General features: G+C 42.1%; 1 protein-coding gene across 1 annotated transcript; it reads left to right on the forward strand.

The window, feature by feature from the left end:
- On the forward strand, positions 1-26,955 carry brinp3b (bone morphogenetic protein/retinoic acid inducible neural-specific 3b). Its single transcript, XM_086130044.1, has 8 exons — positions 1-398; positions 478-775; positions 10,410-10,603; positions 11,756-11,961; positions 14,956-15,061; positions 17,368-17,604; positions 19,723-19,945; positions 25,626-26,955. The coding sequence occupies exons 2-8, from the start codon at positions 510-512 to the stop codon at positions 26,752-26,754; spliced, it is 2,361 nt and encodes a 786-aa protein (XP_085986170.1). The 5' UTR covers positions 1-398; positions 478-509; the 3' UTR covers positions 26,755-26,955.
- The last annotated feature ends 350 nt before the right edge of the window (positions 26,956-27,305 follow it).

Raw genomic sequence — 27,305 nt, forward strand, 5'->3', positions numbered from 1 at the left:
ACACAGCAGAGGGAGGAAGAGGAGAAGGAGGAGGAGGAGGAGGAGAACAGCTGCTGCAGCAGTGTGCACGCAGAATTTTGCATGAAAATAGCGAGGGGGGGGGAAAAAGAAAAAAAAACAACCAAAAAAAACAAAAGGAGCTTTAACAACAGCAGAATGAGAATTGTATGCGGATGAAGCCATCAGCTGTTTGGACCTCGGGAATAAAGTGTGTGTTGAACACTTGACCAGTAGAGGAATGCGCGGATACTGGGCGTCTGCATCCCTGTGGCAAAGTTGAGCTCGAGTGGAAATGGAGTTGAAAGAAACATCTCACTGCACTGCAAATTCCACGCCTTTTCTATTCACAGGTTTCACTTCCCAAAGAGTCCAGAATTTGGTCCTCTTTGCAAAGTCAGGTGAGTACAAAGAACCACTTTACTTCATTGTTTTAGTCTCATACGAACAATTCTCAGCTGTTTCGTTCAACCCTCCCAGCCCGGAGAGAATGAGGTGTCGTTGGGTGAAGCATGAGCCGTCAGAGAATCAGTCATAAGCGGCTGTCTCTGCTATGGACGAGTGCGGCTCTCGGCCTCTGGCTCTGCTGCTGCCGGACCTTGCGGGCAGCCGCCACCGGAGACGCAGCCGTCGGAGCCGCCGGTCCGGCCGGCGGCTCCCTCGCCGGCTCGCTGTCATGGCTTCTGTCGGATAAAGGACCTTTCCACCAGTCTTTGGAGTTCACCGAGGCTGCAGAGAGGCACCAGCAGGGCTTTAGCACCAGATACAAAATCTACAGGTGAGAGAGGTGTGAGCGAGCGCGTGCGCCGCGCGGATTGTATAAGGAGTGCAGGGGATATATCATCGATGCATTTTGGAGCGGTGCAGCGTGTGTGCGTGCACTCACTCATTTCACCTGACATAGCACTTAAAACCAGAGTGGAATTAATCGGTGACAGCAGCAGCTGCTGACGAAATGTACTGAAAGCTTGCCCGCTCTCAGGTTTGGCCTCGCAGGTATCACACCTGCCAACACTGAGCTATGTGAAATTCAGCCAAGCATATTCGGACTGAAAAAGAGCAAGAAGAAATGATTGTGCACTCGTGCTACGTAACCGGTAGAAATGCAAAACCAGGAAATCAGTTCGACTCCTTTCCCAAAGTGCTGTTCAGCACTTTTGTTTTTTTTTTTTTGTCCATGGCAAATCTCAAGCCTTCCCAAGCCGAGACTTTCTCGATATGACCTCCTTTTGCCCTACAAAGCTTTGTGGCTTGTGTCTCCTCTTTCAGAAAAACAAAAATGACTCCGGAAGCTCATTTGTATCTTTTGGTCCTTTATACCAGGGGTCCCCAACCTTTTTTGCCCCACGGACCGGTTTATGTCAGACAATATTTTCAGGGACCGGCATTCAAGGTGTGGCGGAAATAATACAACAAAATAATATGCTATGAGCTGCATGAAAACTGTGGCGTTTTTGAAATATAATAACAATAAACACAAGGAGCGTATAATCTGGCCGCAACACTCTGATCGCGATGGTAATGTTTAATGCATTCAAAATACGATACAATGCAAATTTAAAGTGCATGAAAATGACGACTCACCACTGCCCCGAGCTTGATTTTCTGCAACCAGACGGTCCCATCTCGTGGTAATAGGAGACAATGACACCTCAAATGTGTGTTTTATGTCCACTCTCCTTCGTAATTTTGTTATAGTCGCCGTTGCTGCAGGAAACCCCCGCCTCACACAGGTAGCATGTCGGAAATAGCAACAGTGCTATTGTGGCGATCTCAGAATATTCAGCCATAACTTGAATCCAGTTGTCTCGAACGTCCTTTTAAGGCCGCCGTCATTTGCGATCTCCAGCAGTTTAAACATTTTATTTTTATTTATTTATTTGCGTAATCGGTCACGTGACGCAGAAGCGTGGTTTGACGCGTGTCAAGCGTGACAGAGACGGATGTAACGGAGAATCCGGTAATTTTTTCAAAATAAAACATCTTTCGTATTCCGAAATAAATAAAACGGAATTAAGGCAAGTTCTTTCTGTGCAGCCCGGCACCATATTCCCTGCGGACCGGTATCGGTCCGCGGACCGGCAGTTGGGGACCCTTGCTTTATACTATCATTGAAATTGAAAATTGACTGCAAGATCAGAAATGGCACTCCTCGTCTGTGGTTTGATCATTTTCTTCCGTTATCATATTTGAAACCACGAGTCAATAACTCCAAATCTAGGGCCCAATTAGCCACCACAATGTGAGGAATGATGCTGCATTGAATGTGTTGCATTGTACACTGTGTTGCAAATAATATATATAGGCATAATGATACAGTGAATATTTTTCAAATATATCCGAGAACAAAGCCACAACCACATCAGTATGCACAATACAGTGCACCGAATTATACGAGCCCCCCGCCCCCAAAAAAGAGCAAAAAAATTTGGATTTCCATGATCACATACAAATGATGAAGAACAACTAAGGTTGCTCGCAAGTTCTCAAGGGTCAAGGAGGTCAAAGGATAAAATGTGGATTTGCTTGTAGCTACGCTGTGCTTATTATTTATTTATTTTTGCCCTTCATTTCTACCCATAGCAACTCAAGCGTCAGTGGCAATTTGACCAGCGTGGGATGATGCGTTGTCTTGCATGAGAATTATTTGACAGCAGAAGGCTCTGTTCTTTCGTCTTTATTTCACTCTGACCGGTTAGAAGCTCCACACATTTTGCAGAGGTCATTTTGACACCTTCAAACACCCCGAGGGCCTACCATATCATATCATATCAAATATGATATATTCTCATTATTCCAGCGCACACACACACACACAAAAATGCCTTTGGGACCTCTTGTGACTTATTTTTTTTATTTTGTACTTTTGATTGAATATCCTGGTAATTATCACTCGAGGGGAAATTCAACTTACACTCTGCTGTGTATATATTGTACACACACACACACACACACAAGATATCGTACAGATGCAGGCAGGCCAGAGTGAAAGAGGCGTGCAAACACCGCTATACCTCTTGAGCTGGGAGGTGTCGACGTGGTCTTGCTCAAGGACACCCAAACAGTAGCCAGGGAACAGACTCGCATCATACCAGCACATCGGACGACACTGCCATCAATCAACAATCCAGAATTCCACGCATGTCAAACATCCCAAATTACATGAAAATGAGACTTCATCTGGGGGGGCGCAAATATTTCTCCTCATGAATTAGGGATTAGGGCCGGCCGAAAGACAGATTTACGTCTTCGGAGCATCATTCGTTGAAAGCTTCTTGCGACTCCAGTGACACACAGCTTTAAGTACCTGCTTCGCACTCATGAGCGGATTTTTAACAGCTGCTGACACCTTTAACCGACAGCAAGTATCCTTAATAGGCTTTCGGAGCCACGCAGAAATTATTTAACTGTGCAGTTATTTTCTAGAAATGGCCGCAGCGTTCACGAGACACAATATGTTCAACCATGCCGTGCTTTTCATCAGCAGAGAGATTTTTTTTCCCCTTATTATACATCAAATAGTGACTTGCCTGATTATGTGGACAAACACCCTCAATCATTTTCTTTTCATGAGACTTACAACGATGAAAACTTTATGAGATTTGTGATTGAAGAGAACAAGATCCCTGCTAAACATCTCCTACTCAAAAGTTTATTGAACATAAAAACAGTGTTCCCTCGTTATTTAGCGGTTCAGTTATTGTGGCTTCAGGCTATCTCGAGGTGTTCATTTGGGACCACACTTCATCTATTGCGGGTTGACCTCACTGTTTCACGGGCCTTTCCGAGATTTTAAAAGACTGAAGAGCTGTTCGGGATATCATTGTCATCTTCGTCTCCAGAACTACAACTAAAACCCCAAATCTGCATTCGCTATTCCTGTTCATCTTCACGAGCAAATACCGAATGAACTCAAATCTGTTACGTTAAAACGAAAAATGCTTCAACCTCAAACAAATGAAAAATCTAATTTGATCTAAATGGTACATGGAGTGCCCTTATGTGGGGCTTTATCCAAGTTGACCAAACGCAAAGGTTTTCCTTTTTAGTTTAAAATAGCTTACTTCAACTTCCAGAATCCGGCATGTTTTTTATTGCATTGGTCTAGCAAATCATCTGGGTGGTGTTGTAACCAGGCAGCTAGCACAAAGCAAACCTGTCGTCTACCGTCCGGCATTCAAGTGGCTAAACGCACTTTGTATGCCAGTGAGACATTGTGAGAGGTCAACACAAAGGCAGGGTGTTGAGACCCTGCCTCGTTGGGTTTTTGTTGACTAATTACTTCACAATTGACTTTTCTGTTCATTAGCAAGTTAAATATTATAATAAACACACAAAAGATTCAGAGTAGATGCCTCGAAAGCAGTGCGCTTTTCAGACAACACGTATGCCACGCCCACATTCACGACGTCACAGATACCGACATTTACATGTAGTCAATCACCCATTTACAACCCTAATGTTGGCGGTATTGGGGTTTTAAAGGTCATGTATACGGGAGCAAAAACCCAAATATACTCTTATACGGATTTTTAAAAACACGAATAAGATCCCTGGGTTACCCCTTTTCTACCCCGACTATTGTAAATACGATTACCGAATTTTCACGAGCATTCGGCGCACCGTATTGTTGGGCGCAGTCTCAGTAACGGGTGCTATTTCTGTGTTTGACACATACACAAAACGCACTGTATTATTGGGCGCAGCCAGGCATGGTAAAACATACGCCAGTTTAAACATACGGCATGCAGGCAAGCACGCTCAAAGCACGTATTTAAAAAGGTAACGGAAGCAAAACTGAGTTCGGTTGTACTTTATTTAGCCATTTTACAATGTACTCACCTTTTTCTCTTCACCTCCTACACACTCACCCTTCACTCATTGGCGACTGGTACCTGCTAGGGGCGTGCCTTTAGCGTCCCCTTACACGCCCACCCTTCACTCATTGGCGGACTTCCGCATGCCTGTCGTCACTCACTCCGCCTTTTCTCTATATAAACAGCGTGTCGGCCAGAAGCGCTCTCAGTCATGCTTTGGAACTCGGCTCATACACTAGACGCTCCGTATTATAAGGCGTCCTGTCCATTTTGGAGAAAATGTAAGACTTTTAATGGCGCCTTATAGTCGTGAAATACGGTAGGTTAACGTTTACAAACGGGTTCTTCCAAAGGTTTCCGAATTCGAAATTTTGACCTCAACCCAAATCTGGACTACATATAAACATAGTCACTGAGATGTGATTGTGGCACAGACGTCCGTGTAGTGTGGCCATTCAACCCGTACAGGTTCGAATGAGGGAAAATTCTGATTTGCCGTTTGTTTTCAACGGACAATTTGCTACTCAATTCGAGTCACCACCCATTCATGCCGAGCCCTAGTAAATACAAAAACAAAAACAAAAAGTCAACCTCAAAATTGCTGAAATTCACCTATTACCTGCGTCATGGAAAGTATCACCTGTGAAAAGTGAGGAAACATTATAAAGCATACTAAATGGGTATTCACTGCACTGTTGCATTAGGAAAACACATCCTTTTTCTTGAAACCATAAAAACAGAGAAGCACTCTCAAGAATTATATTTGGGTGGTCTCCTCAAAGGTATTGTTTTGGTTCTATTGACACTTGAATTTTACAGTGATACCTGGAAAAGGGACCTTGGAGTCCAAATTATCCTTATGGAGCCCTTCAGTGTATATTTTACCCTCAGGGATAGATATGAATTTCTACTGACGGAGTGTCCAATATGAAGCCGCCTTGGGGCTAACATTGCTCTCCTACCTTTCTGACCTCTGTGATGTACAATTTACGGTGCCCAACATGTTATGCTTGCCAGCCATCCAGCAGCATGTGATTACGTTGTCTATTTGTTCTTTGGAGTTCTCCCTTCTCACCTTTTCTTTTCTTTCTGCACTGAGTTCTTTCCATCTCAGTTGATGGCTCACGGTGCATGTAATAATCTGTCATGTTCAGGATGGGGAACATTCCTTTCGCAAACAATCCTCGGCTTGCCGTATGTGCCTATTATGGAAAAGAAAAGGGGGCGGGGGCCCATCCGTCCATCAGAGGTGGACACTGAGTCCGTTCACTCGTTATGACGATTGACTGTAACGGCATACTCCACATTGTCCCAGTTCCCCAATTATTTCCCTGCTGAGCAGCTTTCCTCATGCTATTGATTGCCTCCCAGAAGGGGAGAGAATCAGAGGAAGCATCTCGTGGCTCGGTGGGAAATGGAATACGGTCAAATAACAGAGTTCATTCACTGACATTTGTGTCCAGGAAGCGCTTACATTTGTTTAGTCGCAGCGTTTTATTATTTTCAAACCTTCCTTACGCCCATGCTACTCTATGTCCGTGGTTCTTAACCTTGTTAAGAGGTACTGAGCCCAACCGGTTCATATGCACATTCATCAAACTCTTCATTAGTGAAAAATAAAAATATGATTTTTATTTTTATATGATTAATTCAACACATAAAAATTTATTAAATGTATTAAAAAAAATTAAAAAGGAAATCAAATTTCAAGACATAACTATAAGTTGTTTTTAAATTGAGCACAAAATGAACCCATGCATGACAAACTCATAACTAATTGACATATTGAGTCAGGTGTGTCTTAATCTCCATGGCAGAGGCTCCATCAAACCCCTGAGACCGATTCACCGAACCCCTATGGTTCGATCGAACCCAGGTTAAGAACCACCGCTCTATATACATGAGTGACAATCCCGTAGCAAATAAAGCGATGGAAGTGGAAAGACTGCCTGCTGGGATGCTTGTACCCAGGGGTGCTCGAACAATTCCCAATTACTTTCAACATAGCTTGTTCACTGATTTGACTCAATGAGGACAGCTGACAGCGCGACACTGATTTGGGGCATGTTTTGACGCGATCTCGTAGAAATGGGACTTTTTGTGTCATTGAAGTTTGATGTACGGACGGCGACATTGCCGAAGCAATTTCAGTGTACACCGAGAAGCAGAAACAACTCATCACTAAGATGCAGCAATTGCTCATCGTTCCGGCAAAATTGTTTTTTTATACCCGACTCAGCATAAATTTGGATTGACAATAAGAATTGTGGGATGAATGTGTCACTATGAGACACAGTCAATGAATATTTCTTTGGAGGAGCTTCATCAAACTCATTATCGAAAGTGGCATACATGCAACAACAGCCGTGTTTCACTGGAAATGAATTGAATGCGGCATACACGAGTGTGGCCACGTTCTTGTTTTTCTAAACAACTGTTCTGCAGTTCAGAGAAGAACAAAACAAAAACAAAAAAAGCTCCACTTTTCTGTTAACAAAACTTTGTTCTGGACTGTTGAGACCAAACTCTTTTTTTTGGAGTTATGGAGTGAAACCGAATGAATGGTTAATCATCACATCATATTATTACTTGTACACAAAAAACGTTTTCTAATCAGTCAACTATTTGTTAGTCGTTTGTTGAATTATTGTTCAAGTGAGTGTAAACAGGGTATTATTATTTTGGTACAGATTTTAGCAAAGATCATGGAAGTTGACACGCATGATTTGCTTTCGCGGGCCACATAACATGACGTGGCGGTCCGGATAAGGCCCTCGGGCCTTGAGTTTGACACATGTGGTCTGGACTGATAAGTGAAACTGGGTTTTTAGTCTCCAAACTGCTGTTGTCAAGTTGTGAGACGAACGGCATAATTAAGTCAAAGTTTTGGGAAGACCAGAAAAAAAAAAATCAACAAAGAACAAGAATTCTCTCACCTTGATTCAGATTTGACCTGGATGACCGAGAATGTACACTGGCGTCGATATGGGATCATTTTTTTGGGGTGGGATTTCACAGTATATTACAGCTATCCATCCATTTTCTGATTCGCTTTATTCTCACAAGGGCCGCGGGGGGTGCTGGAGCCTATCCCAGCTGTCTTCGGGCAGTAGGCAGGGGACACCCTGAACCGGTTGCCAGACAATCGCAGGGCACACAGAGACGAAAAAACATCCGCACTCATACTCACACCTAGGGACAATTTTGAGTGTTCAATCAGCCTGCCATGCATGTTTTTGGAATGAAACCGGAGTACCTGGGGAAAACCCGCGCAGGCACGGGGAGAACATGCAGACTCCACACAGGGAGACCAGACCTGCAATTGAACCCGGTACCTCTGCACTGTGAGGTCAACTCGCTAAACACTCGTCCACTGGGCCGCCGCCTTCACCGTATATTGTTAATCGATATTATGAAATCAAAAATGACTTCGGCTAACATTATTCAGAAAGAAACAAGATGTGTTTCGTTTCTCTCTAAAGACCACTAGTTTATTGCAAAAGTTACCTCTGAAAAAAAGAAGAAGATACATTTTCAATGTCTGCCTTCCTCATTTTGGTTCAATTAACAAATGCTCCTCAGCTGAAATGGAGCAAATTTAATGAGCCATTTTATATGCATTTTATGATCATCCTGAAGTTCGATGCTCAACTCTTTTCACTGTAAAATGCGGTTGAGGGCTTTGGCTCGACGTTCTCCGTTTTCTTGCCCTTGATGGAGTTTTTTTTTTTTTTTTTTTGGCTCGAGCTTTGAGGCATGCGTTCCAGGTCAAAGAAGTAAACAAGTAGGTGCACCTTGTCTCTGCAGTACTCGTATTTAATTGTCGTTGTGTTCATTCCGAAGCGGGGACACCTTCCTTCTGCGCCCGTAAATGCCAAACTCGGATAAATCTCATTTAGACGCAAGCCAATGACATGGCCTTGTCTCCCATCCACAGATATGTTTTCAAGATATAATTATCCTCCGAGAACCCTATTATGAAATGTTGTTCTAATTTAACAAACCGGACTCGCGCACTCTTATTCTCGATTGAAGTAGCTTTTATGCCAACGAACCATCATCAAGTCATCATTTCAGAAAGCGTCCATTTTTGGAGTGACTGACACAACTTATCGATTCGTTACAAAGGCTTCCAGAGCGGGCTTGCGACACTCCATTAGAAACGTTCAGCCTTAAGCGTGATTTGTTGACGAGACAGACTTCACAATTTGACTTCACTTCGTTTCAGTTGTCACGTTCGCACAATCACAGCGGCGCGTCGGAATGAAGCTGCAGTTGGAAAATGGTGGCAGGGACTCACTGATGATGCTGAATGATGACTGCATGCTAATTTACCTGCTTCTCATCAGCTTGACTGCAAGAGATAAAACCCAAGAAAATCAATCATTTTGTTCAAAGGAGTTTAAAGCATCCGGGTCCAAAAATAAGCCTTTAAGTTACAGATCTGTGGCCTTAGAAACTGTGCGCCGTCTTATACGACTCCATTCAATGATTTAGTCGTCATTTTGCAAATTTTCGACTTGTATATTCAGCATCAGTTTAAAATGAAGACATATTTTATTTAGGCTCGATTCAACTTTGAAGCCGTAATTGACGGAAACGAACGCGTATCGTTATTTAAATATTGAAGATACCACACTGGCTATCAAAGAAGTTAAAAGATGCCATTTTCATTAAAGTAACTACGGACATAATGAGCTGCAGTAAACACGTTATCCTCGTCATTAAAAGCCAGGACTTTTTTTTTTTTAAGTTATGGAACATATTCTTCTCTATTTTTGAATCTCGCTTTCACATTTACTTCCCTAATTGTCAGCTGTATAAATGCAATAATCCACCAGTAGAAACCAAAGTAAATACGACCTCTAAAGAAGGTGCGAAGAATTCACGCAGTTTACCGATCTGTTGATAAGGTAAGAGGCTTTGTGCATAAAATCAGTGCCTAAGTGTATACTGTGTTTCTACATCCTCCAAAGCTTTATTTAGGCAATACGTCATTGCACCGTGGCCAGGAAAATCAATTACTGAAGGAATTTAAAAAGAAAAATGCCCAATACTGTATACACAAAAAGCTCACCACAGTAAAATACCATCGACATCGATTGAATTACGTTGTTTGTTTGCTGCTTTTATACAGGCAGAACCATCGAGAAAAAGTCATGTTTAAGATTGTTTGCATCTCCGGGCAAATTCAAGTCCTCGCACTCATGGGGAGGGCGCGGAGGTTTCCATCCAATGGTTGGAGTGCGTTCATTACTGTCACTTTACATTCTTCATCTAGTGTCTGATTTGGGCTACGTTAAACTGATTACATTACAAGGCGGATTCAACTCATTCGGTTTGATTCCAAAGGTACATAAAACTTCAACAACCTGCTGGGAAGATTAGGGGACGTAAACCTTACAGTTATATTTTTAATTGGGTTAGAAAGATGGTGGGTGGGGGCGGAAAAAAAAAAGAAGTAAAAATATTATAGAAAATCATCAGCCATTCACGATGACCTCTGTAACGTTGACTTCATGGAGTGAATAGGAGGTGACAAATGCCACTGTCGGCTGCAGCCAAGTAAGCATGTGCGTGTGTGTGTGTGTCCAGGGAGTTTGGTCGATGGAAGGTCAACAGCCTGGCGGTGGAGAAACGCGGTGGCACTCGCGGTCTGGCTCTGCCCCTCGACCCCGAATTCATGCACACCATCCGCCAGCTGGGAAGACGGCCAAGCATGCACGCAATTACTGAGAGCCTCATCAAAAAATATGGCACCCATCTCCTACTGTCCGCCACATTGGGAGGTACGGTAAAATACGCGGGCCACCATCGTTCACTTTCAATATAGAGGGCATCGGGGGGAATGAAAAAAATACAAAAAGGCATGAAACAATGGGTGCATTTTTTTTTTCTTGTGTCATAATCGGCATGCAACCCTGAATGGAGATTCATCACTGCTATTTTCTCTTGTTGAACATTTTTTCAGGGATGGCTTTTCATTATTGGTACATATTTTAAATGCTGACACCGCAAGATCCACTGTAGACCACTATTGGCGAACGGAGAACAGAATCGAGAAAACATGCTTTATGGAGCTAACAAAGATGACTCTGTCATTTACGATAGTGTAGTTAACATTATTCCAACAACGATAGTAGCTGCCTCCAAAACTCTACAGTAAGCACACAGACGATATTTATGGCGTCTGATGAAATATCAGTGTTCAAAAGTCTTTTGACTGTTTCCAAATTAATTGTCAGAAGTAGCTGGACATTATTATTATTATTATTACTACACAAGAAAGGGGCATAAGGAAATGTATTAACAGGAACAGTCAATTAAAAAAATATATGCAGCCAATGTTGTATAATATGGTAATATTCTCGAAAGGCCAGTATATTTACGAGTGTCGGCGCATATTCCAGAGCTGGATTTTATTTCCAGCACGTCCCTGCTGTATGTATACATGCATAATATGTATATGAATATTTTTATATATATATACTGTGTGTGTGTGTGTGTTTCATTTCAGCTTACTGTTTTGGGTATTTGCATGTTATTGGTGCTAAAGAAAGAGATTTATCCAAACCTCATGAGGGGACTAATGTGATTACATTTCCTGTAAGCAAAAGACAGCAACCATGCCATTCTTACCAAAGATGAGTTTTTGTATAGATACATTCATTGTATTTTGGGATCAGATTTGCATTGGTACCCAATGGTAGCACGAAATGAGACATTAATGATAACCCTGAAATGACGGTGATTAATGATGATGAAGAAATGATCCGTTCCTTTTCTGTGACTTTGTCTCAATTTATTCAACTGTCAGTTCCTCCACAGTACTCAATTACTACTTTTCAATCTAATATGTAGAGATGCTAATGAAAGGTGATTAGTGTTGCTCTGTCAGAGCTAATGAAGCTTGCTTTGGCTCTGTGTGTGACTGTCACCAGGGGAAGAGTCCTTAACCATATTTGTGGACAAAAGGAAGCTGGGTCAGGAATCTTCGGTGGTGGGGGCTGAGGGCAGTAAAAGCAACAACACGGCCGGTGCAATTACGCTGGAGGCACTCCACCAGCTGGCAGCTTCCTACTTCATAGACAGAGAGAGTACCCTACGCAGGCTTCACCACCTCCAGATAGCTTCAACTGCCATACGGGTATGTAGAAACATGTAAAAAGAGAAAGTGTGATGAGAGATGGAGCAGCTAGTCTGAACCGCCTCAAGGTGACTGGGTGGCTGTCCAGCTCGACATAAACTTTACATATACCGTATTTTCCGTACTATAAGGCGCTTCGGATTTTCAGGCGCACCTTCAATGCATGGCCTGTTTTAACCCCATTTTCATATATAGGGCATTATAAGGCGCATAGAATAGAAGCTACAATCGTGGCTGTGGTTGCGGTCTGCAGCCACTAGATGAAGCCCCACTAAAGGGAATACAATACAGCTTTATTTATGTTGAGCACTTCACGACCACTGCAGCTGCAACAAAGCGCTTTGCAGAACAAAATACTATGTCCAAGAAACCAGTATATAGATCCACATATAAGGTGCATTGGATTATAAGGCGCACTGTCGGTGTTTGAGAAAATGAAATGCTTTTAAGTGTGCCTTATCGTGCGGAAAATACGGTACTTAGAGATGAATTGTGAATATTACTGCAATACAAGTTCTGTAAGAACAGCGCATTTTATACACAACGTAACGTGATGTACCTCACACGATTAAAAAACATTAAAGGCAAAATACGATATTTAAAGGGGAAGTCAACTCCAAAACACTCTTGACAGTAATACGTTCCATGCGACTCCACTTGTCTAAATTCTGAATAATGTTGCGTTTGTGGAATATAAGTGAAGCAGTAAAATGCAGTCGTTTTTAGCCATCTCAAGGGGCGGCCATTTAGCTACTTTTGGTCAACTGAAAATGACAGTTGCTTCAGGGCTCAGGTAACGACCAATCACGCTTCACCTGTTTTCTGAAGCTGAGCCATGATTGGTCGTTACCTGTGGCCTGATCATCTGTGATGTCATTTTCAGTCAAAAGCAACTGACAAATTGGCTGCCCGCTGATTTATAGACCACAAATGCAATATTAACCAGAATGCTGTGTTTCAGCTAGGAGGGCTGCGTAGAACATATTGTAAAGAAAACGTTGACGTCCCCTTTAAAGCAAAACAATTTAAGACATTTAAAAGCAAACAAAAATGACTAATAGTGCAGCACAAGAACATGTTTTGGGGAAAATTGATTGTAGAAATCCTTTAAAACACCTTTAAAACTCCTCATAGGTATGTGGGGGTGGGGGGGGGGGGGGGGAAGCATCATTTTTTTATTTAAAAGCATTTACATTTGGGGCTAACGTCAGTTCTGTTGGCAGCTTATTCCATTTGCGTGCAGTAAGTATAACAGCTGAATGTTGATGCCCCATGTTTGCTTTGAAATTTGGGCTCCTGAGAACCTAACTGGGTTTATATTCCACGAGCCTTTTTTAAATGTATTCAGGAACCTTATCAGACCTCCACCTTAATCCCTCGCTGTCAGTGTCAATCAAAGCTAGTGATTCTACTTTGTATACGTGTAAAGGTTTTGTTGCAGCTCTTTTCCTGAACTGTTCACCGACTTCATAGTTGCTAAATAAAACCCTAACATTGTCATGTTGTTGTTTTGTTATTTTATTTTCCCCACAGTATACCGAAAAAAAATCTAATATATGCAAGGCAAACAAAACGACGTTCCGACGTTTTCTGCCAAGACCACTTAAAACGTGCTTGAATCAAATTTGTCAGTGAAATCACTGAAAAGCCCCTTTGGTTGACTGTGTCATCTTAGAACTGAAGTAGAATTATTCCTTTACAAGTAAAATTAGGAAGGAGGAATACTGTAAGGCAATTGGTATAGACACGTATGTTCACTGAGTGTGCCTGACATGAGTCGTTTACACTCTTGAGCCGTGTGCGCCTCTGAGATTTATAATGTAGTTCAGTTAACAATGTTCGTCAGATCAATCCCGTAAACCTCCGGCCGCGTAGTTAAACCGTAACATTGAAAGCAATACTTCATTGTTCAATTCAAAGGCATACGTATGGGCTTGCCAACCCCGAAGGAAAGTTTAAGAGGAGTGGACGAGTGCAGCGGTTTCAAGGCCCTCCCAGCGAAACACCAATCATCCGTTTTAACATCTAAAGTAGCTATTAGAGAGAACGCATGCATCAGCCCCAGGGTAAAACGTAGACGATAAAGTGAGTGGCTGCTGATGAAGACGAGTGCCACCCCACAAACATCTTCTTATGGTTATCTGTCGGCTTGATCGATTAGAGATATCATCCCATTAATTCCCACCCAGCCTGTTTTCCATTCAATGAAGAGCCGAGGAGGAAGACGGGGGGGGAATGAACATCGCTCTTTATGAGGGATCCAAAAAATAGCTACTTCCATTGATATCTTTTCATTAAAAACCATACAATGTGGTACATGCCGGGAAGGATTGTATTTTGAGTCTCTGGAGATTTGTGCATTTGAAATTTCTTGATTTGACAGCAGGGTCAATTACTGGTTGAATGAAGTGAGGATGTTAGGTGGTCAGAGCAAAGTAGATCTCCTCCCTCTAATGGTTTACTCTGAGGAGAAGAAGCTGGTAAATTGAAGACCTTTTTCGGATTTCTTTGCAGTTGTACTTGCATTCAAAAGTGATTTGAGGTATGAAGTTCTTTTCATGGGCTATGTAGGTTATTTCGAAGCACATGCGAAGTGAATCAACATTTGAATGTCGAGGTAGATAATAACCCTAATTATCTACGCAAGGGTGTGTACGTTTGTTACGGTGATGCAAACCACTACTGGTTGACCGGATTTATTCCATTCAATAAGCAACACACGTGTAACAATCCAGGGCAAATGTACACAAAGAACCAAAGTAAACAAACATGTTAACGTTAGCTTACCCTGCTGTTATGCTCTACTTGTGGAAGTGGCAGTATTTGACTTCTGCATTGTGATTGTTAGCGTGTCTCGTTACAACTTATGCGCTCTACTACTGTCGTTCTAATTTGAAGTTAAAAAAAACAACAACAACAAAACAAAAAAACTGAAAAAAAATTCATAGTGATGTGACAAAAGTTTCAGATTTTTCTCTTTTGTACTGCATGCAGGTAACAGAAACCCGGACAGGGCCACTTGGATGCAGCAACTATGACAATCTGGACACCGTCAGTTCCGTTCTCGTTCATAGTCCGGAGAACAAGGTTCAACTACAAGGTAAGAAAATGGGCCGTTTTTATTATATCATGAATAATTAGGGTCCTATGTGTAAACATATTGTAGGTGTTATGCTATACGACGTTATCACTCGTCAGACATCAAAAATATATTTAGGGACATATTAAAGCCATCCCTGATTAAAATGTATTGTTGACCAGTGCAGTCGGCCCCATTTTTGTTGAGCGGAGAATGTTGGCAATGCTAGACTGTCTGCAATGGTATGGTAGTTTAGTGGAGCCAAATACATCCCGGAGGAGATATGGAGAGGAATGAGAGTGGACGCAAAAAAAAAAAAATAATAATAATAATAATAAGGAATATAAAGCATGAGTGACTGCAAGATGGGACAAGGAAAAAAAACAAGAAAAATCGGACCCAATCTTCCTGTATGTGTGTTACTCGCCAATAGATAAACTAGTGGAATTTAAAAAACAACTCCCGTTGCTTGTTTACTTGCAAACCCAGCCGAGAGTAAACCGGGAGCGACATCATAAACGCTCTGATCGCGACGTCTCTGATCCTGGCGCCCTCGGACGGGTCAAAGGAGACTTCACTCTTTTGCTCCTCTCTCATCTACTAACAGCTAAGCTTCAAACAACTGCCACGGGGGGCTGGGGAATAAAACACTGCACCTATGGTATATTTTTATTGAAGAAAAATGCATCTGGTTATTTGCGATTGCATTCATGTTATTATCATTTTACGTTTGGTGTATATATTTCATGTACAGTTTTACGTAGAACAGTGTAAAGTTCAGTGTGTATGTATTTGTGGTTGCTCTTTATTTGGCTTATTTAAATCTATTTTTTAAAAATATTTTTGATTTATATTATATTCATATTTGCTGTTTACAGTCAGATATTGGTGTTGCAAAAGAGCATTTGCATTCATTTGCCTTGCCCGGATAAATAAAGGTTCAATAAAAGGGATTAGAATTAAATAAATATTGCCTATGATAAGATATTCCATTCAAGAAATAAATCCTAAGAGTCATTTAGTGTAGTGACCTGCAGATCATGAAATGATTCGAATGCTGAAAAAGAAAAATATTAATCGAGGACTGGTATATATATATATATATATATATATATATGCAGTCAAAGATTAAAATATTTAATCGTGATTAAAAACGCAACTGTCATAATTAACTCAGAATTAATTGGGATTACTCACTCATTTTTTATCATTTCTAAATTTCCTTCCACAGCAATTACACAGCAAAAAGCACAGGTAATGACAGTGAGATTGGGTTATCTATCGCTAGATTTTCTTTGCCCTGTCTTCAAAGTGGTTTTAGTGGGTGTCCTGTGTCATATTAAAAACAACAAAAGCCAATTACGTGGATATAGCAATGTGCCCGTCTATCAGGGTTCCAGTTGCCTCAGTTATCTGTAATAAATTAAATACCCTTCCCAGACTTACCAACTTTCTCGCTGATATTCTTCAAAGTTTTGGGCCAAGTCCTGACACTGGAAGCTGACGGCATTGCCACACAATGCTTATTTTGTTTCACACCGTTTGTCCATCTGTACAGGATACCATGTGTGTGCATTGGTCAGTACAATTCGACACACCAATTGGCTGTTTGTCTTCGATATTCAAGATATCATAAGGGTCAGGCACAAAGAAAAGAAGATATTTTATTCATTCTGTGGTTTTAGAATCTTTTTAATTAACCAGTTATTTATTCTGTCAAGTCACAGAATTGGCCTTTATATGTATATACCGGATACACACACACACACACGTATATATGCCCCCCCCCCCATCCACTCCCCCACCTAGACACAGCAAACCTACAGCGAATAAGAAACTCCGGGTCCTTTCTGCAGAAACCTTTCCGACCCTTATATGAGAAAAAAATGGCGTTGCTCCTTTAAGGGTTAACCGTGTCATGTCACTGTATTCAAGAGAGTCCGAGAACTCCACTGAAAGCACATTGATGTTTTTTAATGGGCCATTAATGTATAATTTGCCTTTTCAAAAGTCACTTCAAGTACATTCTCCGACATAAGTGTAGGTAATAACTCGGACTATTTTCAGCAGAACAGTCAGTACCTTTTAGTATGAATTTCTGGCAGCGGGTCAGTGTAAATGGGGTTGCGTCACAATGAACTGCTGTGCCCATGTTACACCTAATGAATTGGACTCTCAGGTGAAATAGACATTGGGCCGAAATGGCCATCGGGCCTTGCTGTAACCATACAATTACTTTGTCAGAGTTGTCATGCGATTTGTTGACGCTCTCGTCTTTCCTGGGCAAGTGTAATAATTGCCTTGATCCTGTCTTTCATGCTCCACAGGGCTGCAGGTCGTCCTCCCGAACTACTTGCGGAGCCGCTTCGTTCAGGCGGCTCTCAACTACGTCGGCTGTAAATCCGAGGGTCATTTTATGTGCCAAAACAGTGAATGCTGGTGTGAGTGCCGTGTGGAATTTCCACACTGTAACTGTCCTCACGCTGACCTGGGCACTCTGGAAAACAACCTTGTGCGCATCAAAGAGGCCTGGAGGCGGACCAACGAGGAGTTTGAGGCATCCGGTGAGTCAGGAATTGTGATTTATTGTTGGCCTTAGGAGTAATTTGAAAATGTCAGCTTGACTTTGTGCAATCAACAAGCTCCAGTGGGAGCACCGCTGCTTGAAATGGTGCTGAATTTTCGGTGCTCGTGTTCTGAGAGAAGCAGATTGATACTCGGATTTGAGCGCTAACGTGAACAGAAAAGCTATGTCTTGTTCCCGTTCTAAAGTCTCGCTTGGCTGTCAAGTGTTGCCAGTCTGAATCAAAAGATCTGCCACTCAAGGTGTCAGATCTCAGTATGTGGCTCTCGGTAGGGGCTTGAGCCTGGACTCGGTGGACCGCCAGGCCACTTCAAGTTCATTTTTTTTGTCTTAGCAAAGTGTTACTGCAAGTAATTATTCAAAACATTCATGGAATAATTCAATCAGAAAATCAAGTCAGGACCGTGCCGCTGCAGTTAACGCTAATATACCTGTAACAGTGCCGACCTTACTAATCGATTGCGTGACCTCCACTAGGAAGCCTGGTTGTCTTCATTTTGTGCCTCTCTTGTAATTTCCCACAGTTTTGCATTGAGCAAATTGGCTTGTGCACAAATAAAAGGTCCACCGATCAAACAAAGCACGGCTCGCGTCCTCGGACCTAATAATGTAATATTGCATCATTTTGAAACAAAGCTATCATTACCATAAACACAACATACCCGTCCCTGATTGGATTATCAACCTCAACCGGCATTTAGCACACAATTTACCCCAGAGGTTTGCAGAAAATCTGATTTAATCTGTTCTGGGGCATGAATAAAAAAGCAGAACCTAAAATTCAAGGTTATCCTACCCCTTGAGTATGATGGAAGAACACTTTCAAGGATTTGTTGGGATTTAAGGCAGAATCATGCTTTGTAAATACACCTCACAATGTTGAGGGTTCAAATCTGGGCTTTTCTCTATGTTGTCAGTCCATCATCATTATTTTGACCGTGCTTCTGTCATCACTAAATGATCGCTATTTTAAGACCTCAGTAAATTTCACCGGCCTGTCCGTCTGTCAACCGTATGTCCGTTAAAAGAAAAAATAAATAAATTATACTTCATAGTCCAACAGATGAAAAATCCAACTTGATTTAAATAGTAAATGCGGTATACTATTTATCAGGGCATCGACATCATACGGTGGGTAACCAAAGAGCATTAGAAAGCTCCCAAAACACTCATTTGCAAACTGAATCTATCCAACTGCACAGGACAGTGAGAAAAAAAAAAGATGTATACCTGTATATATACATATATATATATATACTGTATATATGAGTGCTGTCAGTTTAACGTGTTATCGGCATTAATTTAAATCAGTTTTAACGGGATTAAAAAATTTCATCGCGAGATTAATACGGCACCCTAATCATCTTATCAGTCTCATTTTCACCCAAAATATTATTGAAAAAATAAAATAAAGCAAGTAAATCTTGAATTTATGGTGGCGCGTGATTACGTCACCGGAAGTTGTTAGCTCTCAGCAGTCTGCAATTGCAGGTAAGGGTTGATCCCGGGAGGTTAGTTGATCGAAAAGTAGATCTTCGATCCAAAAGGTTTGGGCACCCCTGCTCTAAAATAATCAAATGAGCTCCAAGTTTGAATAACTGCTCCAAGTGAAAAATGTTTATGTCAAATTGAAAATCAAAATTGTTGTTTCAGTAAATATTTGCAGTTTGTACAAAGAAAACAGATCCACGATTCCATGTTGATGAGAGCATTAAAATGGGGAAAAATAGGACAAAAAGAAATCAAAGGAAATTTAGAATAGATAAAAATGTGGGATTCATTGTTATTAATTATGGGTTAACTATGACATTTATACATTGAAGCGCGATTAAATATTTTAATCATTTGGCAGCACTAATATACACATTATATATACACATACTGTATATATATATATATATATATATATATATATATACAGGTATATATATACTGTATATATGCACTCTGTTGGCATATTTCTATTCATATTTCTCTCAAGCTGTTTGTTTTTCTGGGACAAACAATAAGAGGTAGTCAGTATTTTAGATGAGATTGTGATTCTCTGGATAATATCCAACAGCCGACTTTGCACCTTGATGTTGCTCTCTTCTTCCAGAGGAATTCCAAAGCTTCGTTGGAAAGCTGCCAACGCATTACGCCGTAAACACATCTGTTGTGGAACACTTATGGAGGACAGATGCCAGCCTACTCCAGCGCTACAGGCAACTGGAGACCAGCAGCCAGCAGCTCTTCACCAAAGCTCGCCGCACCGTCAACAAGCTCTTCAGACTTAGCAAAAGGTGCCGTCAACAGCCCAAAATCATCCTGCAGAGGCCAAGGTGAGATGCAAAACAGAAACGGGTGGAATTTTTAACCGGCAGGCTGGAAAAAGCATGTGCACAATGGTTGCTTTTACACAGTCAAGTATTTTGTGGCTCATTGAATCTTTTAGAATACGCTTGCTAATTTTGTCACATCCATCCCTGTTCATAGGGAGCTGCAGAAAGGACTGAATCACTGGACATGTACAGGCGAGACCAGATACCACATATAGAGTACATAAACATCAGCGGTCAAAAGCATTTGAATGCATTCCCGTGATTAATATCAGAGTCAAGATGTTTGTCATACAGTATATGCGCAGTAAAAACTAAATGGTGTCATGGGAGGTGCATGATGTGATGGTAGTGGGCCCAAAAAAAAAAAAAAAGAAGCAGGGTGTACCGAACAAACGATATTAACCAAAAAACACTTATAGTGAAACAGTGGAAAATTTAAATCCAAATAAAATCCCGAACACGCCAAGAAACCAAAGTAACAAAGTCAAATCAGGTTTATTGTCACATATGCCCTATGTACAACATACAAAACAAATGAAATTTCTTTCCTCTCAACTGCAGTGCAAACGTACAGTTTAACAAAAAGAACACAAAACAATACGCGTTGAGCAGCGGCAGCCAAAACGATGTGACCTGTTGGTCACAATCGGAACCATAACACTCCCTCTGTGAAATAAAATCCAAATCTAATCTTAACAAAAACATAATCACGACAAACGGTAGCACTGAGCAAAGAAATCCTGTCCAAAAGAATTTTAAAAAAATAATGAAAAATAAATATGAAAGGAAATAAAAGGGGCACTCATGTTAACTACCTAATTATGGGTAACGTTTGTTTCTTTTGAAACAAGAGCTTTTTCTTGGAGGATATCAAGTGATATTTCATTTGGTGATTTTAAAAATATACAGTACTTCTTGGAAGATCTTGTGTGATTCCTCTGTTGACTGTTTTCCTGGTATTGTGGTTATTTATCAGGTGTGAGTGTTCACAGTGTATTCCAGAAAATGTTGTTGTGCTTAAAACTAGCCTCTTCCCTACATTAAGCCATGACAGACACTTTTTGCGGAAGGCATGGTTCTTCCATTTATGCCATACCACAAATGGTCAGTGAAAAACACATTAGGCAGAGGTCACTTTGACACCATCAGGCAGCTTTAAATTGGCCTACCATGTCATTCCCCATTATTCCAGTTGATGACCTCACGACTTGTACTTTGGTACTTGGAATGTTTTCTGGTAGGAAATGGGCAAAAGAAAATTGTTGGTGGTTTTTGGAACCAGAAAGTGCAGCAAATCATACAAGGAAAGAGGTTAGCGAAGAAGAAATGGGACACTGAGGACTGAGGAGAGGAGACAAAAATACAAGGAGATGCGACAAAACGCAAAAGCGGACGTGGCAAAGGCAAAAACAAAACAAAGCAAAACAACGGGCGCATGATGACATGCCATGCCATGCCATTTAAAGAACGAGGACGATGTGCATAACTGCGGAAACTCATTTAGAGTTAGAATCACATTGATGAGCAACTCACTGACGTTATGGGAACGAGTACTGGAAACTAGATTCTGACACATTCAAACTAAATGGCAATCGGATCAAACAAACGTAGACACAAACAAAATCCGTACAAAAATCTTAATTTATTAGCAAAAGCGCATCGACAAAGTATTAACTAAAATCGCTGGTCAAAAAGAGGCCAGGAAAAGCAAAATACATTCCCAAAAAGCGCTTGCAAAGGCAAGGTGAACGAAATGAGTCCAATTTAACGAAACAAAAACGATAACAAGATCAGAAGACAAAATAATCTAAATACTTATCAGCGAGAGACGAGAGAGCAAAAAAAAAAAATGACGAGATCGAGAGGTCTAGAAAACAACACTTGAGCATGAGCAGCAAACATTGTCAATAATCCGACAGAGACCGGTCGCTTTGGAAGTCCTTAAAATACATGGCAAACGTGATGAACACGTTAGCAGCCGGTGTGCATGCTGGAGGGAAAGCCCTCCTCTGCCACCTGCTGGAGATGCACAAGAACAGCATCATGACAGACTCATGTGACAACTCCATCTGGAATGTCCAAAGTAGCACATGCAGAATTTATCAGTCGACAAAACCATTTTGAAAATTTGTCTTCATCAACCCATCGCAAAACATTTCTCCTTGGAGACTCCTGCATTGAGAGCTTCTTGGGACTTCAGAGACTCCAAATGCTTCAAAAACCTGCTTGCTGCTCATCAATGAATTTTTGGGCGGGGGGGGGGGGGTGCATCTGCTATCAGCTAAACGGCTTAAGACGTTTTAAAAAACTGCCTTAATTGGCCTGTATCGGAGGTTGATTGCTTTCTGAATCAGACTTTTTTCGTACAGTGATTTTCTTGATACGTGGTATTTTCGTTTCTTCTGCAATCAGCAGTAAAATCCTTTTCGCCCCACATAAAGCATACAACACCGTGTGACTTTTGTAAACATCTGGGGCTACAGCCTTGAGTTATTTTCCTTCAATTAGACTCATCCGGGAAAATAATGAATGCATTTTGTCTGAGATTTACATCCTTGATCCAAACAAAGGAGAAGTAAACCTCCCCACAAAACATACAACTCAAGTGTTTTCGAGCCTAAATCCTATTTGTATTATAATTTGGACCGGCGTAAACAGCACTGACACGGAATGGGGAGACCTCTCTTCCTGCCAATATTCACTGTTTGAAAGTATTAGCAGAGCTTCAACGGACCAGGATGACGGCTGTGTAAATGGTGAATGCCGGAACAGCGGATCAGGGTGGGAAGTTTGGTATCCTTATAGAAAGTACACACTAATAAGCATTAGTTAAGCATTCATAAATCTTGAGTTAATGATTTATAAAGCGTGTTTCTGGAATGAATAATCAGGAGCATATAGTTAGCAAAAACCACTGTAAATGTTTTACTCATCGTTAATACGTGTCTTCGTAAAGCATTAGTAAATACCGAGTTCATCATTTATACAGCATGTTTCTGACATTGAGCATCATTAATAGGTGGGTAATAAACACAGGTGCAAATGTTTTACTCATCCTTAATAATCCATAATGCGCTCCATGATTTGCATTTTTATACTTTATAAATGACAGATTCAACCCCTCTCGATTATTGCATAGTATTGCATCGTTTTGCATCGTATTGCATCGTATTGCATCGTTTACCAATCAGTTATTTCGGAATTGTCAACAGTTTACAAGGTCATTTAGATAGTGTACGCAAATGATGAACCAAACTATTTAGATATGCCCGCATGCACTTACACATCAACTATTCAGACATGTACTAATGGTTGGCGAGTGTGTTAGCAGACGCGTTATAAAAATGCACACATTTTGTTTTCCGATAAATGTCTCATTAACACATGAATCCATTATTTCGGGTAGTTACAAAGCCCCTTACCAAGTATTCGGCGTGAGCCCATCCAAAGGGAGCACTATCTATAGCCTTATAAAGCATTTATAGATTAAATTTAAAGACTGACAAAGCCTCGAGACTCACAAAAAAACTGTTATCTTCACAGACAAGGGAAAGACACAACACAAAGGGATACAGAACAGGATTGCATTCATATTTAGTTGATTTATTTATACATAAATAAGGCGGCCCGGTGAGCAAGTGGTTAGCGCATCACCCTCACAGTGCTGAGGTACCGGGTTCGATTCCAGCTCCGGCCTTCCTGTGTGGAGTTTGCATGTTCTCCCCCGTGTCCGCGTGGGTTTTCTCTGGGTATTCCGGTTTCCTCCCATGTTCCAAAACATGCATGGCAGGTTGATTGAACACTCTAAATTGTCCCAAGGTGTGAGTGTGAGTGAGGATGATTGTTCGTCTCTATGTGCCCTGCGATTGGCTGGCAACCAGTTCAGGGTGTCCCCGCCTACTGTCCGAAGACAGCTGGGATAGGCTCAGCACACTCTGCGACCCTTGTGAGGATAAAGCGGATCAGAAAATGGATGGATAGATACATAAATTAATGAGTGTAAACACCACGAACAGTGGAACACAAATAAAAGATATTAAATATTTGATTAGAAACATTTAAAAACTTTCAATATCCATCCACCCGTCAATTTTCTGATCCGCACAAGGGTCACGGGGCATGCTGGAGCCCATCCCAGCTGTCTTTGGGCAGTAGGCGGGCGACACCCTGAACTAGTTGCCAGCCAATCGCAGGGCGCACAGAGACGAACAACCATCCTTGCTGACACTCACACCTAGGGACAATTTAGAAAGTTCTATTAACCTGCCATGCAGTTTTTTTGGAATATGAGAGGAAACCGGAGTACCCGGAGAAAACCCACACAGACATGGGGGAGAACATGCAAACACCACACAGGAGCGCCGGAGTCAGAATTGAATCCTGCACCTCTGCACTGTGAGGTCAACGCGCGAACCAGTCGACCACCAGGCCGTCCTCGGAGTCTTCCTAACAAGAATATTGCATGTATTGTCACACAAACGCATCAGGGCAAGGGTTCATCTGGTTGCCAACCATCTTCCTGGTTCAGTTCCCAAATGTTGTCAGAGTAGCCCTCGGCCAGATCCCAACGCCGACAGTTGCAGCTTAAGTTGCGACATGAGTGTGTAAATGAGCCCGATACTTTACTTCCATGCCAGCCAGCATTCACCACGGTGCCAGCAAGTCAACACCGTAAAAGCACTGAGTAGTCTGAATTTGGAAAGGTGCTCGAGAAATGCGGCCCATTTACCGGTTACCATTTTTTCAAGAATTTCAGCCGTGGCTGTGTGGTTGCCCTACATGACTGCTGGCGCTATTCTGATTTTGTTCCGGCTACAGCTGCTGTTTCAGCGTAGATCTCACCCGGATGCTCGATTTAGTAGCTTATCACGGCCGCTGCGGTCATGACGGCAGTCTGTTGGTTTGCTCTTTCTTGGAGGGACATGAACAAAATTGTTGCACAAGCCAGCAGCTTACCAGTCAAAATAAGACACAACCTTCTGTCTGAAATGAAATTACACTTGTTTAGGACACACGTGCCGCTTGTGAAATAAAATAATTTTATTTCAACCAATATTGGTTTTGGGTCAGTAGGTACATTTGTTTCTTTTATTGTTTGTGTCCCTGTGAAGCATTTATTTTATGGGTTTATGACATTTTCCATGTGCTGACAGGTCATATTCTAAACGGAAAGTCCAATGTATTTATTTTTTTTTATAGCAGTTATTAGACAAGCATGTCAACTGTGATTGTCAGTTTGTGTGTGTGCGCCCATCTGTTGTTTCTCTTTGATCTGATCGAAAAAAAATGAATTATTTCTTTTTTTGGGGGGGCGGGGGACAAAATGCTAAATAGAACGTTAAATGTCTGCTCAGATGACATAAAAGACGATGTGCACAGCCATTACCCTTCTCCTGTATACATTAACAAGATACAAAGCCCGGAGACAAGTGGCGCTTGTAATTTAGAGGGACCGTTCAGGGATTGAAGTGTCCTAATGGTTTTCTTGTCCTGAGGAGCATTTAAAAAGAAAAACCCTCATTGTGAAACTAATGGAGGATACCATAAAAGGCAAGGCGAGGCCATTCAAAAGGGAGCTCGGAGTCATTAGCCACAAACGGACAAAAAAGGAATGCAAGAAGAAGAAGAATCAGGCACATTCGATCAGGTCCAACGCTTACAAGATGTGATTCTCTTCTAGGTCTGTGCACTTCTGGTTGAGCTACACCCTCTCCATCTTGTACTGCAGTGAGAACAACCAAGTGGGTGTCTACAACGACGAGAGTCGCAGATGCTCCTGCCCCTATAGTCATCCGCCATGCCACGGTCTCATCCCGTGCTCCATCGGCGACGGACCTCGCTGTTCGTCTTGCTCCGCTGAGAATCGCACGCGATGCTCCAGCTGCAATCCCGGCTTCAACCTGAACCAGGGGACCTGCAGGCACGCGGTGCCCGATCCTACGGACCCTTACTTGGGTCTAGAAAGTGACCAAGACTTGCACGACCTGGAGCTCCGCTACCTTCTTCAGAGGCGTGATCCGCGCATCACTCTGCATGCCGTGTTCGTAAGCAACGACATGCGGATAAACACGTGGTTCGACCCGTCGTGGAGGAAGCGGATGCTCCTGACCCTGAAGAGCAACCGGGTCAAGTCAAATCGAGTTCACATGCTCCTTGGAGTCGTCTTGCAGTTTTGCCTCACCAGGAACAGCACCCTCGAGCCAGCTTTTTCGCTCTTTGTGAACCCCTTCGGAGGCAGCCATTCAGAGAGCTGGACAATGCCGATCGGCCAACATGGCTATCCCGACTGGGAGCGGACCAAACTCGACATTCCCTTGGACTGCTATAACTGGACGTTGTCTCTCGGAAACAGATGGAAGAGCTTTTTTGAGACTGTGCATTTTTACTTGAGGAGCCGAATCAAGGACGGCACGTCAATGGGCTCCAAGAACACTTCGGCGGACGATGATCCTCTGGAAGCGACGGAGCCGCCCAACAACGTGGGTTATATGAAAGTGAACAGCATGCAGCTGTTTGGATACAGCATGCATTTTGACCCTGAGGCAATCCAGGACTTGATTCTGCAGATTGACTACCCGTACACTCAGGGATCACAGGACTCGGCTCTGTTGCAGCTGGTGGAGCTGCGCTACAGGGTAAACCGCCTCTCGCCTCCAGGGGCCTCCCACGTGGATCTTTTTGCCTGTCTGCTCCGCCACAGACTGAAACTCTCCAGTGCAGACGTGACCAGGATCCTCACTGCCCTGCAGACTTTTAGTGCCGGACAACCAAGCTATGTGGAGTACGAGGCGACTAAACTATGTAGCTAATGGCTCCCCCTTATTATGTTTTCTATTTTCTTGCCGCATACAGTACGGGCTTGCATCCTCGTTCAGCTGGATCCATTTGTTGTCAAGTGAATGGTACGTTGTTCAAGGCTTTGTTGTACATAAGCTGTGTGCAATTCAAATCAATGCTAATGTCAATGTAGTTTTATGAATAAAAGACGTTTAAATCTTGTGTTTCAATGACGTGCTCGTCACTGGTATGAAACGGCTACGAAACAAGCGCACTCAATCAATTCCATGCACAGCGTGTGGGAGGTTTTTGATCCAATTCGATTGGCATCCAAGGAACAATGGTAAGGCCTAATTGTTTTTGTTTTTTGCTCAAAGCTTCTCCCGAAGTCTTGAATTAAAATAGAAATCAAGTGTTGTATTTGTCGACAAACTGACCACGGCGGGCAGAAGCAAATACAAAAGCCAAGCGTTATACTTCAAAGTCAACACTGCATTGGAACATGAAAGGCAAATGGACATGAACACAAACACCAAAGAAAATGAGCAGATATTAAAGAATGACTGACAAACACGTTTGAAAT

This window comes from Hippocampus guttulatus, chromosome 14, assembly GCF_054856545.1.
Source record: "Hippocampus guttulatus isolate MCC_2025c chromosome 14, RoL_Hgut_1.0, whole genome shotgun sequence".
In the NCBI taxonomy this organism is placed as follows: domain Eukaryota; kingdom Metazoa; phylum Chordata; class Actinopteri; order Syngnathiformes; family Syngnathidae; genus Hippocampus; species Hippocampus guttulatus.